The sequence below is a fragment of the Petromyzon marinus genome, chromosome 13 (assembly GCF_048934315.1).
Source record: "Petromyzon marinus isolate PM22_M1 ecotype Great Lakes invasive population chromosome 13, UKy_Petmar_22M1.pri1.0, whole genome shotgun sequence".
NCBI lineage: Eukaryota > Metazoa > Chordata > Hyperoartia > Petromyzontiformes > Petromyzontidae > Petromyzon > Petromyzon marinus.
This window is the reverse complement of record NC_133679.1, coordinates 175,494-192,979: the sequence shown is the minus strand read 5'-3', so window position 1 is coordinate 192,979 and position 17,486 is coordinate 175,494. Positions and strand designations below refer to the sequence as shown.

General features: G+C 49.0%; 2 protein-coding genes across 2 annotated transcripts; both read right to left on the bottom strand.

Annotated features, from left to right (window-relative positions):
- Positions 1–434: 434 nt before the first annotated feature.
- Positions 435–3,855, bottom strand: LOC116942164 (uncharacterized). Its single transcript, XM_032953776.2, has 3 exons — positions 3,434–3,855; positions 1,414–2,614; positions 435–627 (listed from the first exon to the last, which is right to left on the bottom strand). Exons 1-3 carry the CDS (start codon positions 3,706–3,708, stop codon positions 490–492), a joined length of 1,614 nt encoding a protein of 537 aa, XP_032809667.2. The 5' UTR covers positions 3,709–3,855; the 3' UTR covers positions 435–489.
- A 1,765-nt stretch (positions 3,856–5,620) lies between these two features.
- Positions 5,621–17,369, bottom strand: LOC116942161 (uncharacterized). Its single transcript, XM_076066744.1, has 6 exons — positions 16,155–17,369; positions 9,882–9,990; positions 7,924–8,004; positions 7,424–7,564; positions 6,591–6,858; positions 5,621–5,989 (listed from the first exon to the last, which is right to left on the bottom strand). The coding sequence occupies exons 2-6, from the start codon at positions 9,922–9,924 to the stop codon at positions 5,839–5,841; spliced, it is 684 nt and encodes a 227-aa protein (XP_075922859.1). The 5' UTR covers positions 9,925–9,990; positions 16,155–17,369; the 3' UTR covers positions 5,621–5,838.
- Between the last annotated feature and the right edge of the window lie 117 nt (positions 17,370–17,486).

Below are 17,486 nucleotides of genomic sequence, written 5' to 3'. Positions count from 1 at the left end.
CCAAGTCAGATTCACGCTGCATGGTTGGTGGTTGTTCAGGTGAGGATGCGGCACTGGAGTTGGTGGTGGTGCTGGCTGCATCTCTTAAGCTACTCGTGGAGGTCTTGCTCGTTTTGGAGTCGTACGGCTTCATGGGACAGTTGGCTCTCGTAGATGTTTCGGGATAATTCTCAATTATTGTGTTGTAGTCTTCAGGGTAATGTTGTAGAGAGTGTTGGTCCAAAGGTTCAGTTGGTAGAGGAGATTGATATGCACTCACAAAGGCATCAACAGGAGCAGCACTTGCATCGGTGGCGATTGTGGACCGCACAGACGCTGCAGTGGTGATATCGGTCACGCAAACCATTCTGTCGATCTTTCTGGCCACCTGCAGTTCCCGGAGCAAACACATGCATGCATCATCAAACACCTCTCGCACACTTAGCGGACACGTCTGTTCACAAGGTAGAAATGTTGGTTTCCATGAAGTGCGCACGTTTTCCTACTTCACTAACTACGTGCGACGCGGGACCCTGCCTGGGCGAGAATCTTGAGCGCGGGACCCAGACGGAGGCCCAGGGTGGACAGGAGATGTGTCTCTGTGAGCAGGGGCAGCGTCTCTCCATCAATGGCGTGGTGGCGGAACGCCTGCAGTCCACACACGCACACAAAGACTTAACAAACTGTTGGAGCAAGTGCTGTTGGCGAGTTGCGCCTATGAATGCTGACACGGCATACCAGAAGGTGGTGTGACCAGACCTTTGCCCGGCTGCCTTTGTCTTCCCAGTGGCGATGTTTACACACCCCTCACCAGGTATGCATTTAAGGCCTGGTCTGCCGAGTGGAGGCCCAGGACTGGTTTAGATATGTCACCAATGTTGGCCATGAGTTGGAATATATTTTGGGTCGCTAGGTTCGTAGCGCACGTCCACCGAGGAGATGAGTTCAAGTTGAGTGAGATGGAGCGATGAGATCGGCTCATGTGCACGTGCAGAATGGATCTTCGCATCGCCGGATTGTGAGAGGTGGCGGTGGTTCAATGAAGATAACCATGGTGGTGATGGTAGTGGTGTAGGGGAATGGTGATGTAGTGCCCTCCTTTAATCCAGCGTTGTAGAGGCGAGGGCTGGTGGATCGCTCCACAATTGCTGTAAAACTCTCTTCCCATGGGTCTCGAGGAGTTGCCCATACCCTGGCTTTCCTGAAGGTAGTACAGCGAATGGACTAATCGCCCCCTCCCTTCCCATGGGAAATCGCCTTTCCCCCTCGTGCAAGGCGGTTTCCTCCCACTTGTATAAACACTCAACCTTGATTGAGTGTAAACATTTCAAAATCAAAACCAAATGCAGGACCCAATGTGGCTCTCCTGGATAAGCGAGTAAATCATTAATAATATTTTTGATAATGCTGCCCATTGGGGGAGGCGTCGCGCACCTGCGCAGACTCCGCACACCCAGACAGCGCAGCAACAAAGGTGCAGACGTTGTCCACGCTCCACGCCCTCATGTCTTCCTCCTCCGCGGCGCTCATGGTGCCAGGGTCGCCATCTTCCGCCATCTCCTCGCCCGGCCCTCTCCCGGGCCGCGCCGGCCTCGCGTGGCTCAACGGGGACAGCGCGGAGGGAAACCCTGGTGAGGATGTTGGCCAACGGTCACTCCTCGCGTAACCCACGTGCCGGGGAAGGCCCGTGTTTGGTAGAGGCGCCGACGTGGCGCCGTGTCTCAGGGGGGCTGTTGGAGAGTGTGCCGGTGAGCTTGACGGCCCGAGTATCGAGGGCAGCAGCAGCAACCGCGAGGCTGCCGGCAAGCGGGTCGTGCCACTTGCGGTGGCCGCAGCTATCACTGCGGGGTTCCTTGCTGCCTCCATGGTGTCCGGCGCCGAGTGATGCAGAGTCACGGATGGCAGGCGAGGGGAGCTGGGCCGGGAAGAGGGGCGCGGACACACCGAGGTCTGCGGCGATGGGGACAAGGAGGAGAGCAGAGGAGCGGCTGAGGGTATTGACAAACTCTCCTGGGAGCTCTTGCCCGCGGCCTCAGCACGCCGTGAACCGACGTCGCCTGCGTCGCCACCCTCTGCCGCCATCGAGTCATCCGAGAGGTCGCGACCATGCCGCGCGTCGCCCCGATCGCTCCGCTGCTCCTTCCCTTCGCGTCCGTCTCCATCCGAGTCACGGCTGCCATTGTCGCTGTTGTTCTCCTCCAGCGAGCGAGGCTCTCTCTTCATCACTGCCATCGGCGCAGCGGCGTCTTGGGTCACGTACGCCGTGACTTTTTGGCCAGATGACTTTCGCGTTCCACCTCTTCTTCCCAAGGGGTGTGAAGCGCGACTGGCCAGCAGCAGCCCGCGAGCATGGCTCACGCTCAGCGGGTGCGTCAGAAGGTGCGGCTGATGCCGATGGCTCAGCTGATGCTGCAAGTTCCGCTGCTGCAACAGCATCAGCGCGCTGTGACGCGCGGTCTCTGCTGAGTTCCCACTGATGACATGGTGAGTGTGCAGGTGAGGGTATGGGTTGGAGAGGGGTTGAGGGAATGAGTGAGGGTGGGGCTGCAGCTGCGAGTGAGCCTCGAGCAGCCTCTGGTGACTGTGCAGGCTCTCGAGCTCCTTCTGCCGAAGGATATCGGCCGACATTTCCAACCTGAAGTGAGAAAAACAATGATAGTAAGTTACTTGTATGAAATAAACACTCATGTCAACATCACTTGTTGATTTACGATGAGTATTGTGAGCAACCAATGAGGAGGCGAGCGGAAGGAGGTGCGAGCATGTTGAGAGTCATGCGGGGCCAAGGATGACGTAACATCACAGGTTACGTAAGGGGCTTTTGGAAAGCACTTTCGGGAAAGTGAACGGGGCCAAACTGGGGGGAGGACCCGCCCAAAGGGTTCTTAAGGGGGACCCCATGACGGAGGCGTGGTCGTTTTTGGGGGCCAGGGTAAGGACTGGCTGGAGTGGGGTCTCTCTCCTCGTCGCGGTGTGGTGTTGGTTGATCCCCCGCTCCGGGTAGACGAGTGAGAGAGCCAAAGGGATAGCCGGGGTAGAGTCCAAATAGTTATCAGTGTTCTGGTGAAGGACCGAGATAGAGTGCACCTACACTGGTGTGAGTGTAGGATGCCAAGTGTGGAAGTGTTTGAATAAACGGCAACAGCCCTTATAGTATTCCTCGTCTCTGCGTGGTGGTACTGCACAACACATGCATAGCAAGCACATAAACGACATGCAAACAATCACTTGAATAAACAAATATCGTAAATGTTAACATTGTACAATATTGTTTTGATCAGTTGAAATACATGAAAAGGGTTGAAAATTGATTAGAAATTGTGCAATTATGCTGCTGATTTAACTTTAGTTTTTTTAAAATATATAATTGGTTATATTAATGAACGTTTTTTTCAGGGTTAATTGTATTAATACAGAATTCATATCATATAGAAGTTGTGAAGGGCATGCTCACCGAGTCAGGCTGTGCTTGCGTAGGATCCCATGTTGCTGCTGCTGTTGCTGCTGGGAGAGGAGGAGACCGGCTGAGCTGGGTGGGAGAAACCCATAGCCCCCGACTGAGGGACATACACAGAGACGCCAGTCACACAGACGAATTAAGATGGAGTCATTGGCCTCCTTGGCAAGGGCCGTCCAACCCCTGGGCTGGCTCATGGCCATAGACCTCAAGGATGCCTTCCTGCACGTCCCCATTCTGGCTAACCAGCACCGATTTCTCTGCATCTGCATGATGGATCATCACTGCCAATTCTGTCTTTCACTTTACCTTACTCTGGGTTTTTTTTTTTTTACCGAAGTCCTGATGGTCCTTGTGGTCATGCTAAGGCGGCAGGCCCACCACATCTATGCCTACCTGGACGACTTAATAATTTGGGAGGTAACCAAGTAGCTCCTAGAGTCCTCGGTGTGGGCAGTGATCTTGGCTCTATAGGCCCATGGCTTTGTCTTCAATGGGGCCAAGTGTTATCTGTTCCCCTCGCAACGCCTAAAGCATTTGGATGCTATCCTCAACACTGTCCAGGCTTTGGCTTTCTTCACACCCGAGATGGTGATTGCTATGTTGGGTTGGGTTGATTCTCTGTTGACCACTCGTGGTGGCTCGGCCCGGTCTTTTCTGATGCTCCTTGGCCACCTGTCTGCCACAATCAGTGTCCTCCCTTGGACCTGCTTATGCATGCGAGTCCTGCAGTGGTGTCTTTTGGCTCCATGGGACCCAGTCTCGGGCACTATAGGCCTCTCTCCAGACAGTCAGGGACCTCCACTGGTGAGCCCTTCCAGCCAATGTCAACCAGGGGAAGCCTCTTGGCTTCTTCAACGAGCAGCTTGTGGTTGAGATGGACCTGATCCTCCTGCTTACAATCCCTCCAGGATCAACGTCATCAACCTCCGCGCGATCCATCTGGCACTGTTCCATCTGTGCGCAATAGCCCCAGACAAGCGGGTCCTGGCTGTGACGTGACAGCTGTTGTCATGGTGAACAGGCATGGGTCTTCCCATCACCATGCTCTCATGAGGGAGTCCTTCATAGCTGGGTCAAGGCCCACAGGGTTCATCTAATGGCCAGGCACCTGGCTTGAACCGAGATCCTCACCGCCGACTGGCTAAGCAGAGACCTTAGCTTCTGGCGCGTGGTCTCTACACCAGGTGGGTTTTGATCAGCTTATGCAGCACTTTGGCTTGCCTGCTGCCAACTGGTTTGCATCTGTGGTTGAACTACCGTCAGCCCGCGGCTTTCGCCATAGACGCCCTGACATGTCCATGGGACCAGGGTCTTGCCTATCTGTTCCCGCCATTTCCCCTTCAGGGTGCTCCAGTAGGTGCACAGGGATGGGGTCAGGGCGGTTCACGTCACTCCCAATTGGGCGAGGAGGTACTGGTTCTCTGACTTCTTGGCACTGGTGGACAGCGACCCTTGGCCACTGCCTTCGCGCTTAGACCTTTTGTCTTAGCGGGGCATGTGCTACCAAGACTTGCGGGTGTGCTGAAGTAGTAACTAATTGGCACGTTTTGTTTACGTGACAAACCTTACTAATTGGCTTTGTCTGGTGGTGGGATAATGACACATATTTACACAATTTAACCCAAAAAACATCTTATAGATATTGGTCGCGAAAGCCTACGTGTTAAACTGAAGCAAACAAAAATCAAGCAAAAACAGCCACAGTGCATAAGATATCAATAAATGAAAAAGTTGGCTCATTCGAATTCACTTTTTTTTACATTTGTAGAGGTGCTAACTACTCACTGTTCAGTAACCTGAATTGCCACTAGGTATCAAAGGGGCAGTGCAGCGTTACCTCTGTGTGAATAACGGTTGGGGTCAGACGAGGTGAAGCGGATCGTAGCCACAGTTTGGTAAGAACCAATCAGAGAGTTCCACGTGGGAATGTGGGATTGGTTACACCTGGCCACAAACGGGTATAAGGGTGAGCGCGCAGAGCGCTGGGAGTTCTCTCCCTACACGAAGACCGAAGCCCGTGCTGAAGATAGACAGGACCCTGGACCCAGCCTTCCAGCCCTTCTGAGGGCTAAGGCTCGGCGTATCCAGTGGTCAAGACCCACCGGGCCAGCGGTGGGTCAGATTGCCTCCCCTAGGTCCCAGCCGGAGGACTCTAGGTTAGCGGTAGACGTGTGAGTAAGTCCCGCCAAGACAGGAGGCTGTACCTCCTTAGGTTAGCAAGAGACCTGTGTGTTGGTCCCGCTAAGTCCGGAGGCTGTACCTTCTTAGGGTATCGGGTGAGGGGACCGTATACCCCTCTGTGTGTTAAGGACTGTGTAAGAGAAGCATTACAATAAACAGAGTGTGCCTCATAAGAAGTTTATTCGTCATTATAAACACTACACATTTGTCGTAAAATTTTAATTAAGACACTCGCCTGCTGCTGCTGCTGCAGCAGCTGTGGGGCACAGCGGTGACCCGGGCAGAAAGTCAGAGTGCAGCTGGGCAACGCCCAGCGCGGAGCGGATGCCCGCCGGCGGGGACAGCGACAGCGCCGCGTGCGCCATCTGCCTGCTCGACGCGGAGACACGGGGACACGGGGGACATGAGGATACAGGGACGTGATGGCACAGAGACATGGGGACGGGAAGACAGGGAGACGGGGACATGGGGACGGGAAGACAGGAAGACGGGGACGCGGGGAAATGGGGGACGCGGAACATGGGGGACACGAGGATGCGGGGATGCGGAGACCCGGGGACACGGGGACACAGCGACGCTGATGAAACTAGGATGCAGCGAGCCGGGAGCCACCAGCAAGTGGGGCACTGCCTCACGCGGGAGTGCCCATACCCACAACCTCTGCTAATTCATTACTGAGAGTTCGTTATGGAGGCATAGCCCCTCTGACCTCACCCATTGGAGTATCGATGAAGTATCGATGGTTAAACCTCAATCAATGGTTAAACCTCAATCGATGGTTAAATCTCAATCCGGGTGTCATGAAGCACGAGTGGTCGGGTTGGTGAGGGAAATAATAAAGCAGGCAACGTTTCAGGCAATGGTCCTTCTGAATAGCACATGTTATAATTTTAAAAGTATGTGCTATGAAGAAGGGCCATTTCCCTTTTAAGATGGTGTTATTTTCGCTGCATCCTCACGCCGCGGCTACCTTTCTACAAACAGCCCATGCGGATGCTGATGCAGCTGCTGATGAAGTTGGTGCCTCAGCTGGAGTTGCTGCTGCTGCTGAATTAGACTGGGCTGGTGCAGGAACTGCTGCTGCTCTTGCTGCTGTAGAGGCAGGGGCCCCATTTTCCTCCGGGCCCCCATTGGCCCCGTCGCTAGGACCTCCTGCACGTCGTGACCGTGGGGATCGTGGGCCCACGCAAGAGAGGACGGCGCCGACGACGAACACGACCGCTCCAAATCTGGAAATGCTAAACAGCGGCGACACCCGGAGTCAGCGGTGCTCGTGCTGCCCGGAGTCAGCGGTGCTCGTGCTGCCCGGATCGCGTCAAGTCACCAATGTCGCTTCTACTGCTCACGGCACGTGCATATGGTGGCACGTGGAAGAATTATTTGTGTACCGTTTATTCTTTTACATTTTAATTTATACGTTACATAAACATCTCAGCAACTTAAACCGCCTTACATTGCATCTCATTTAACATTCGAAGGGTACACCCAGTGGGAAGCCTTCCAGTGGCCATGAGGGGTGGGCATTCGTCTGCCAGCAGTGCATTAATGACTGCTGCTGTGTGTAATCGCAATTTATTAATTTGGGGTGTGATTTTTAAAATGTGGACCAGGACACCGGCACACAATGGCCTACCCCTCTTTGGATGACGTCGCGGGATCTTTAATGCCCACAGGTGAAGCAAGCGGCACGCAGTATTAACCAGGCTGGCCTGCCTTATTCGAAGGTGCGACCGCTGAGCCACGTCACCCCCCCCCCCCTCCCCCTAGTAGTAGATGCGCCGCGTGAGGAGGGAGCGAATGCACCTTGCTCATGCAGGAGAGGGAGTCCGTGGTGGTCGCGTTCGTGGTAGGAGGCGGTGCGGCCCAGGACCGAGACACAGCGAGAGAAGCGCTGCCCCGGGGGGAGTTCGTGGCCATCTCCCGCCGGGCCCTCAGCCAGGCCCTCTGAGCGCCGCACACACGACGAGCATGCGGCAACATCCATCGCGTGTCTCACTAAACATGGAGCAGAGCAATTGTCTGTTGCTCAAATGAGCATTGAAGCGTCGGTGCTCATCTCCAGTTTATAGCCTTGCAGAGTCAGTGGTGCAAATGTCACATTCCTACGGCGGGGGGGGGGGGGGGAGTTTATCCAGAGAACAACCACTGACTTTCCCACAAGCGCTACTCATTTTGTGGCCTCCGGGGGATGATGATGATGATAATGATGATGGGCCGAGTCAACCCCCAACCAGGATCTGAACTGGCAGCCTTCCGACTGCGAGTGCCTCGTATTGGAGTGAGTGGCAGTGGGGGCCGTTCACCTGTGGGGGAGCCGATGCTTCGGGCCCTCTTCGACGTGGATTCGATCGCCTCCCTTCCTCGGCGCCGGTCCAGTGCAGCACCTGGCCCGAAGGCACGGACGGCAAGAGTCGCGTTGTGGGGGTTTCACTCGGGGCTGGCGTGAGCCGCGTCGCTGCGTGTGCCAGGCCACCACCTTGGCGGGACTCGTCGCGATCACCTCTCTTGTGATCGATGCATTTTTGGAATTTAGGGTCGTTATTTTTATCAGTATTTTTTTATCTCTCATTTTATGCATCGTTTTCCCCCCCACGTTTATTCTGTCTCTTCTACACAACTATGTGTGTTCCATAACCCTATATCAAACATTCGTTTAATAATTTATATGAATCAGAAGCAATTTACTTTCACATTCACATCTTGATCCATGTATTATGAGCGCAGCAATCGAGATAGATGAAGAATCCTTGTGGATCTCTCCCAGAGTGATGCAACCATTCGTATTAGAGTACGACCCGCGTACTCTAACACGGAAGATCTCGGAGGTAGTTGGATATCACCGACCTACCTCCGAGATATCGCATCAGATGTTGGCAGTCCTGCACCAAGAGATAAAATCCACACAAAATGGACACCAATTTGATTTCAAAAGGGCCCGAGCATTATCGATTCAACTCGACTGAGTTTTTAGGACACTGGCATCGAAAATATCCAAAGGAGACATTTGCGGTTACGGTAACTAAAATAAGGGATGAGAAAGATGACAAATCTGACAGTCTGGATATCGCGGCTAATCCCTGAGCATAATCCGAGCCTTAACCTGCAAACGCACGGCTTAGTGCGTGGAGCGGGAGGGGCCACACGAGGAGCGTCGAGCGCCATCACGGACGCCGCTCGCCTGGATCGGCGCACGCCGCCCAGCTCTGTTCCCAGTGTCAGTCCTCGTGGCCATCGGTCTGCAGATTTATCATCGCTGCCACCAAGGGTGGCAAATGCTCGCAATCGCCATCTCGACGCATTTTATCTCTGGATCACAGACATGCATGGGCCACGATGCTGGCACACAATGGCCTGTTCTTTGCTTAATAACATCATGAGACCTTCACCGACCGCTGTGAAGCATACGGCGCATGTTGTATCGGTTAATGTGCCCACCGTATTGACCGGAGCAGCGGCCGGACTCGAACTGCAAGCCTTTGCAGCAGCGGTAAAGGCGCTACCACTGGGCTGTGTCACCACCCCCATTATAACCAGGTGATCGTCACGTGGGACGTGAATCGTGCTGTTTGTTGCTGACAGCTTGGCGGTTTGAGCATTTGAGCTTGTGCTCAGCCACCATGATTTAAAAAAAGACCGAATACATTGATTTAATAAAGTGCAGCATTGCCTGTGAAAAAGCTGAGCCTTATCCAGACCACCAGTTCATGAGAACTGAATGCGTGGCCATTTTGTCGTCGTAGTCCATCAACTCAAGGGGTTGAGAACCAGTGGCGATGGCCATCTCTCCGTGTATTCAGCCGCCTGCCACTGGTGCTTCTATTGTGATGGGGCTGTTTCGTCATTTACAGACGTGAATTACCGGATGCATGCGACAGATTGAAAATGCCAGTTACAATCTTCGTCTGCGTAGGTGAGCTTGTATTTTTCAATCAATTAACGACATGGCCACTGCATAGAGACCACGAGCAAAACTAGACCTGCGAAGACACCCAAGAGGGACACGGGCATTCAGCATAAGCAGAATACCAGATGAGTGAGATGCAACAAATCGGATGCCCTGGATATCACGGCTAAGCCCTAGGCAAAATCCCGTCCTTAAACTGCAAACATGCAGATTAATGTAGACGGAGAACAAGCCACGCACACGCATACACGCACGCACACGCATACACGCACGCACACACGCACTCGGGCACACATGCACAGACAATAATGGAAAAACATTACAAACATCAACAACACTGGTGCAGCCAAGCCTCACCAGTAAGCCCGTTCAGGCCCACAACGTGAGCCTGGTCTGACATCTGCTCATGCGTTGGGGGCTGCTGAGGATTGTTGTCCGTGTGGCTGTTCCGAAATTAACGTTTCTGCTGAAATCAAACACAGCGGATGCAAACAGTGCTTTTGATTCTCAGAGTCACGTGCATTGAGAACAGCGGCTCGGTACAACTGCTAATGTACAAAGGACAGATTCAGCCAAAGCCGGAATCCTGCTGCTGTCCCACATCTGGGGTGGAGTACCCAATTCCTACTTCCCTGCACCTGATATAATTCAGAGTGAAGCATTTGGGGTGATTTCTGGTCCACGAACTCACGATTTTACTCCGATCACTCACTCACCGGTGGTCAGTCACCTTCTTTTCGCTCCTACCACTGTTGCTGTTCCCATGAACGTCATTGATTCCTCCACCCACATTGAGAACCTTGCTAAATTCAATAAACGTGTTAATTTATCTATTACGAAGTTGATAAGCGATGTTTGTTGCTGGTCATTAGGTATACGAATGGGTGTATACGTGTGTTACTACATGCTCGCATGAAAACGAGATGTCCCATCGCATGGGGTTTTCCCGATTAAATATTGAACACGGCTGTGCCGGCATGTCCAATGCCCAGCCACGTGCCCGCTGTGCTCCGCTGCGTGGACCGGGACACAGTCCCCCAGTGACAGAGATGCTACTCAATCTAAAACGGTGGAATCTGGATAAGGTTAGGTTTCCCATTGTGCCAAAAGTAAAAAAATATCAGGTCGAGAACTCATTACAAATAGTGACACCACTTCCAAAATCACCATAGTCGGTTTCCTCATCTGTTTATTATCACTTGATTTGAATTCCCTCTGTGTGGCGACCCCTAATCTCTAGATTAACTGGGCGAAACTATTTGGGATCAAAACCTTCCCATCCTTGTCCTGCTTTAAATGACTTTGTGAACTCAGATTTTCTTCCACGTGTATGTGCAATTGATCATTCTGTTTTGCAGACTTTAAGTTATGTTTTTTTGCATGTGATGTGTTTTTTCAGCCTTATTGTATGTTGTGCTTGCTATACCATGATGTTGCTGCACGATCTTGCGATTCAGTACTTCACCGTGCACTTGCTTTTGGATTGTTTCCCCCCCCCCCCCCCATGTATTTTGCTGTACCCAGGTTTATGTAACCAGGTCCCCATCGAATATGACAATTTATTGCTCAATGGGTTTTACCTGTGCCAGAATACAAACCCTGAACCATTCATTACGGTCATACACTATTTGTGATCATCATTCACCGATATTCACTGGCACATGACTGCATTTACACATTAGTGGTACTAACAGCACTAAGATAGTGTTCAACTTAGTCCCAATAATGATTTAAATAACTCGGTTTTTATTCACTCAGCCCATCATTCCTCTGGGATCGTTAAAATTAGTACCACTTTGTAGAGAAGTCAGCAGTGTTCGTCCAATGTGGTAGACTCGCCCCTGTAATGGTAATGAAGAATTTTGCACCACTGGCTCCAGTCTGTAAACAGGCGATGATCAGGAAATCACTTTGACTCGACGATATCCAGCAAAGCCTCACGGACTTCTATGGAGAGTCCCGCCTGGGATGTTTCTCAAATTTGTCAGTGCGTACATTTGTGTGCAGGATGACACTTTAATGAGATAATCGTTTACAGAATATGACTGTGTCATGGGACCTCCCTTGCCAGTATTAAAATATAAGAATAGGGTTTACCCTTTCTGGCAATAAAACAGATGTAAATCACCAAACAGAAACCTTTGCAAAGAATCATGTCTGCATTAAGCACAATACTTGTGGTGAACATGCAATCAAAAGACACATACTCCGGTAGTAATTATATGCATCGTCTTTGCATGTTTTTTATTTGTATGTTCACCACAAGTACACGTGGTTAATGCAGTTACATGGTTCCTTGCAAAAGGTTTCAGTTTGGTGTTTTAACATTTTAACACAAACTGCTTTAACATGTTAACACAACTGCTTTAACATGTTGACACAACTGCTTTAACATGGTAACACAACTGCTTTAACATCTTAACACAATATGCTTTAACATGTTGACACACCTGCTTTAAAATATTAACACAACTGCTTTAACATGTTAACACAACTGCTTTAACATCTTAACACAAATTGCTTTAACATGTTGACACAAACTGCTTTAACATGTTGACACACCTGCTTTAACATCTTAACACAACTGCTTTAACATGTTGACACAACTGCTTTAACATGTTGACACAACTGCTTTAACATGCTAACACAACTGTTTTAACATGTTGACACAACTGCTTTAACATGCTAACACAACTGTTTTAACATGTTGACACAACTGCTTTAACATGCTAACACAACTGTTTTAACATGTTGACACAACTGCTTTAACATGTTGATACAACTGCTTTAACATGCTAACACAACTGCTTTAACATGTTGACACAACTGTTTTAACACGTTGACACAACTGCTTTAACATGTTGACACAACTTTTTTAACATGTTGACACAACTGCTTTAACATGTTGACACAACTGTTTTAACATGTTGACACAACTGCTTTAACATGTTGACACAACTGCTTTAACATGTTGACACAACTGCTTTAACATGCTAACACAACTGTTTTAACATGTTGACACAACTGCTTTAACATGTTGACACAACTGCTTTAACATGTTGATACAACTGCTTTAACATGCTAACACAACTGTTTTAACATGTTGACACAACTGCTTTAACATGTTGATACAACTGCTTTAACATGCTAACACAACTGCTTTAACATGTTGACACAACTGTTTTAACACGTTGACACAACTGCTTTAACATGTTGACACAACTTTTTTAACATGTTGACACAACTGCTTTAACATGTTGACACAACTGTTTTAACATGTTGACACAACTGCTTTAACATGTTGACACAACTGTTTTAACATGTTGACACAACTGCTTTAACATGTTAACACAACTGTTTTAACATGTTAACACAACTTATTTAACATGTTGACACAACTGCTTTAACATGTTGACACAACTGTTTTAACATGTTGACACAACTTCTTTAACATGTTGACACAACTGTTTTAACATCTTAACACAACTGTTTAACATGTTGACACAACTTCTTTAACATGTTGACACAACTGCTTTAACATCTCAACACAACTGCTTTAACATGTTAACACAACTGCTTTAACATGTTGACACAACTGCTTTAACATGTTAACACAACTGCTTTAACATCTTAACACAATATGCTTTAACATGTTGACACACCTGCTTTAAAATATTAACACAACTGCTTTAACATGTTAACACAACTGCTTTAACATGTTGACACAACTGCTTTAACATGTTGACACAACTGCTTTAACATGTTGACACAACTGCTTTAACATGCTAGCACAACTATTTTAACATGTTGACACAACTGCTTTAACATGTTGACACAACTGTTTCAACATGTTGACACAACTGCTTTAACATGTTGACACAACTGCTTTAACATGTTAACACAACTGTTTTAACATGTTAACACAACTGTTTTAACATGTTGACACAACTATTTTAACATGCTGACACAACTGCTTTAACATGCTAACACAACTGTTTTAACATGTTAACACAACTGTTTTAACATGTTGACACAACTGTTTTAACATGTTGACACAACTGCTTTAACATCTCAACACAACTGCTTTAAAATCTTAACACAACTGTTTTATTGCCAGAAAGGGTCAAACATATTCTTATAGCATGTGACTTATAGCATGTGACTTATAGCATGTGACTTATAGCATGTGACTTATAGCATGTGACTTATAGCATGTGACTTATAGCATGTGACTTATAGCATGTGACTTATAGCATGTGACTTATAGCATGTGACTTATAGCATGTGACTTATAGCATGTGACTTATAGCATGTGACTTATAGCATGCGACTTATAGCATGTGACTTATAGCATGTGACTGGCCCAACAATTGCCCATCGCCGCCTGGGCACCCCAAGGCCGGCCCGGGGCCCCTCCCTGCAGGGGCGCGGCGAGAGATGAGCTGGGCCCCACCGACTGTGAGGAGGCGGCGTGGGGCAACGGTGTGGCCAGGCTCGACACGCCAAGCCAGGCGCGTCGAGTGTTTTTCTTTTATGATTGGAGTAGGAATTCGAGGCTTAGACGTGGGATTAAAGCAGCAAAATATATATTTCCCACTACCCTTAGCCACTTTGAGGTTCAGTTTGGATTTCACACCGTGGTGTTACGGGATTCAACCGTTGTCATTGGATGTGATTCATGGAGCCCATCTTCCACTCACGTGATTATTATATAATTTTTTTCAGTCGATGATTGGCACAAAAGTAGAGGCAGCAAGTTGGGGGTGAGTAGTTTTACCCAATTTTATTTGATTCTGCTGTGGGCGTCTCTTGATGAATCGTCCATTCAGACTGCACGTGGCTTTTGCTCGTATTTAGCCTGAACCCAACTTGGAAGCCTTTGTCTTTACTCTTTGGTTCTATTGGGTAAAGTCACGTAGGTGAAAATAAATGTCTTTCTTCTCTACTCGCTGCCAGTAACATTTCTTGATGCTCATTGCCATTGGGAGTCACAGTGACGGTGTCATCCGCAAATCTGAGATGAATCACGTGCTCTCAATATTCATGCCTTTGTTTCTCCAATCCAATATTTTGGAAAACATTCTCATTCTATTGTGAACAACTGTGGCGCAGGTGTGTCACATTGTTAGCATATTGGTTCTTCATGTAATCTCAGTGTGGCTGCTCTGCGCGTTTATTTATTATTTATATGCTATATTTAGTCCTGGGTTTGTGAGAACCTGGATGACTGAATCAATGCTCTTTCATCGAGCACAATGGTAAATGACAGTCATTGGTTTATTCAAGAAAATATGTCAAGAGATTGACAAACGTCTCAATGACAGCAAAACGCACGACGCCAATGTCATGGGACACTTCAGTGCAAATATCAGCAAGAGGAACCGAGACGAGATCATGGTTTGTGCGTTTGGGATCGGCGAGAGGATTGAGAATGCATCCGAGACATGAAGATGCGAACACCGACAAGTCCAGAACGTGAAGGAGCCCAAATGGTGGGAATAGCAACGACGTGAGGTTTATTCTCACAAACAACCGCCATTCGCCACTAAGTGGCGGTGACGTCACAATGGCGCTTGTTCCAGGCTAGGTGCACTTTAAGGCCACGTAATGTATCGAACGCCCGCTAGCAGGAGGTCACGAGACAGAGCCAGGTGCTCGGGGTTGACTGAGATGACTGGCAGATGCACCGCCTGTGTCCCCTACTGTGCCAGGCGTCTCTGCCCTCAACTGACTCAATGGAGGCAGTGATTATATGGATCGGTTGCATACAAGTTGCACTTCCACAAATCGAGAGAGGGAGGCAACACTGATTGGAGGCGCAACCAAGATTGTGCACATAAAACATTGATGTCAATAGGTAGTTCGCTCTCAGCAACAATAAAATTGATGAAACTGGTGTCACCACTTTAATCTTTATTAAATACTAAAGTAGCGATTGACAGAGAATGAAGTTAGAAAGCAAGCGGAGAACAAATGGTATGAAACCGTAAAGAAAGCAGAAAGCGGAAAATTGTAGAGTTGTCGATGCAAAACTAGAGATGGAATGCACAGCACTCTGTAAAGCGATGGGAAAACGAATGAGAAAATAACTCTGAGAACACAACACAAAGCACCTTTGGCAAGGGTCGCATGGTGAGCAATGGAGGGAAAAAATCGATTATTGAAAAAGGTCGATGATTGCTAAGTCACAAATGTTCGCACACAGAAAATGATGACACCGTAACCCGCGATAAATATAAATTAGTAGAAGTACTTCGGCAATCAGAGCAACACTGAGGACGAGGAGGATGTTCAACTTGGAGAAGTCAACTCCGCCCTTTGCAGGATGACAAAGGTGAAAGCCTCTGAATCAGGTGGTACATCTGTCGACGTGCTCACAATCAGGGGCCATGTTCACAATCATGGAGAGCGAGCGGCTCAATCATTACGTTGCTCAGGGCTGAAACGAGAAATGAGAGCACCGCCTCAATGCTCATTTGAGCAGGATATCACTTATTCACCAGCGCAGGTGGCACTAATGTCTGCTCTGGTGCAAGGACTGTCACCCAGAGTGTTGACACCCACAAACACTCGATGGCCGTGTGGCGCACAATGCCGTGATCGTGATGATGACGCAGGTTATCAACTCACCACGCAGCTCCACGCAGACAAGAAGCGCCTCTCAACAGATGGGCCGGTGCCGAGTGGCGGATCCGGTCGCGACAGCCTTGTTACAAAAACCGCGTTCGGTTAATGCCTGATTAGGGCTGACAACGCCGAGCCTTAAGTGATGGCCAGAGGAGCGAGGGAGGAGGGAGCCTGGAGGGCGACTGTGAGCAGACCCCGAGGGTGACGATTAGCAGAGCATTAGCTACAGGTTCGGTGTGTGATTAGCAGCTGGGTATTTAGGGGGCAGTGGATGCTGTACTGTATTTAAGATAATCTGGCGGTGGATCAGCACAAACACAAAGAGCCGAGGCGTACGCAGAGCCTTGGTGCTGCCCGTGCGTTCCACTCTGCACAAAGCGCACAGCAGGACCTGGAGCGGCATGGTGCAGCAGGCCGTTGTCATTGTGCAGTTTCTGTGTCCGTCACCCACGAGTCTTTCGTGAATGAACTTGTCAGCATATAATTTGCATAGTTTATTAAATAAATACTAAAACGTGCGATTCAGTGTGTGGAGCACGGGGATTAGATATTGATATGCGTGTCGTTATAAGAACGCCTGAAATCCGATGCATGTATCACGTTTTGGAATTTATATTAAACGGCGGATTACGACATCGCTGCCACCACGTTTGTCTTCGCACTGCACCTCGACCTCTCAATGCGGGGGCCAAAGCGTAGCAGGACGCTCCAAGAACCTCGCTGGGCCACATATATCACCACCCATGGGTCTGAATTAATCTGTTAAAATATTAAGATCAGATGTCACATTCTTGTACTCTGAAACACATTCGCCTGATTGTACTGTTTACACGGGTCATTGTATATATGTTGATTTAACTTTTTTCGCACCGTACGTAGCCAACCGTGCTAATCAGAGGTGCGGGGGGAGGACAACACACTAAACACAACAATACATTCTAAAGAAATTAGTTTTCAATCGAGATGATTTAAAAGTGCACAGCTCTTATGGCGTCCTAATGTTGGAAGAGCATTCCAAAAGTCCGCGGGAAGCGCATCCGAATGCGCGCGACGTAGTAACCGTCTTTGTATTGTGTAGCTTATATAAGATCATGCCCATCCTGTGAAGGATATATTCTCACTGCACCTGTGATTAGCACAGTTGGTTACGTACGGTAAGAAAGAAGCTCAACATATATACCCTGCGTATTGGAAGTAGCTGGAGCAGCCATGTGGAGCTGCTCCGGAGCCAGTCTTGAGATGGGTTGAGCTACCAGACTCACTGCAGAGCCACAGCAAAACGGCAACATTTTCCCCTTAAAAGTCTTACACACATATGTAGCAATACAAAACACA

What these genes read in the sequence shown, in the direction of transcription:
- LOC116942161 (XM_076066744.1), bottom strand. Translation starts at nt 9,924, where the DNA reads ATGTCAGACCAGGCTCACGTTGTGGGCCTGAACGGGCTTACTG. An exon ending in GGGCCTGAACGGGCTTACTG is followed by an intron (nt 8,005 to 9,881) that starts GTGAGGCTTGGC and finishes CCTTCGGGCCAG; the next exon opens with GTGCTGCACTGGACCGGCGC. An exon ending in CATGGGCTGTTTGTAGAAAG is followed by an intron (nt 5,990 to 6,590) that starts GTAGCCGCGGCG and finishes CGCGTCGAGCAG; the next exon opens with GCAGATGGCGCACGCGGCGC.
- LOC116942164 (XM_032953776.2), bottom strand. Translation starts at nt 3,708, where the DNA reads ATGCAGATGCAGAGAAATCGGTGCTGGTTAGCCAGAATGGGGACGTGC. An exon ending in CGCAAGCACAGCCTGACTCG is followed by an intron (nt 2,615 to 3,433) that starts GTGAGCATGCCC and finishes TTCTCACTTCAG; the next exon opens with GTTGGAAATGTCGGCCGATA. An exon ending in GGTGTGCGGAGTCTGCGCAG is followed by an intron (nt 628 to 1,413) that starts GTGCGCGACGCC and finishes TGTGGACTGCAG; the next exon opens with GCGTTCCGCCACCACGCCAT.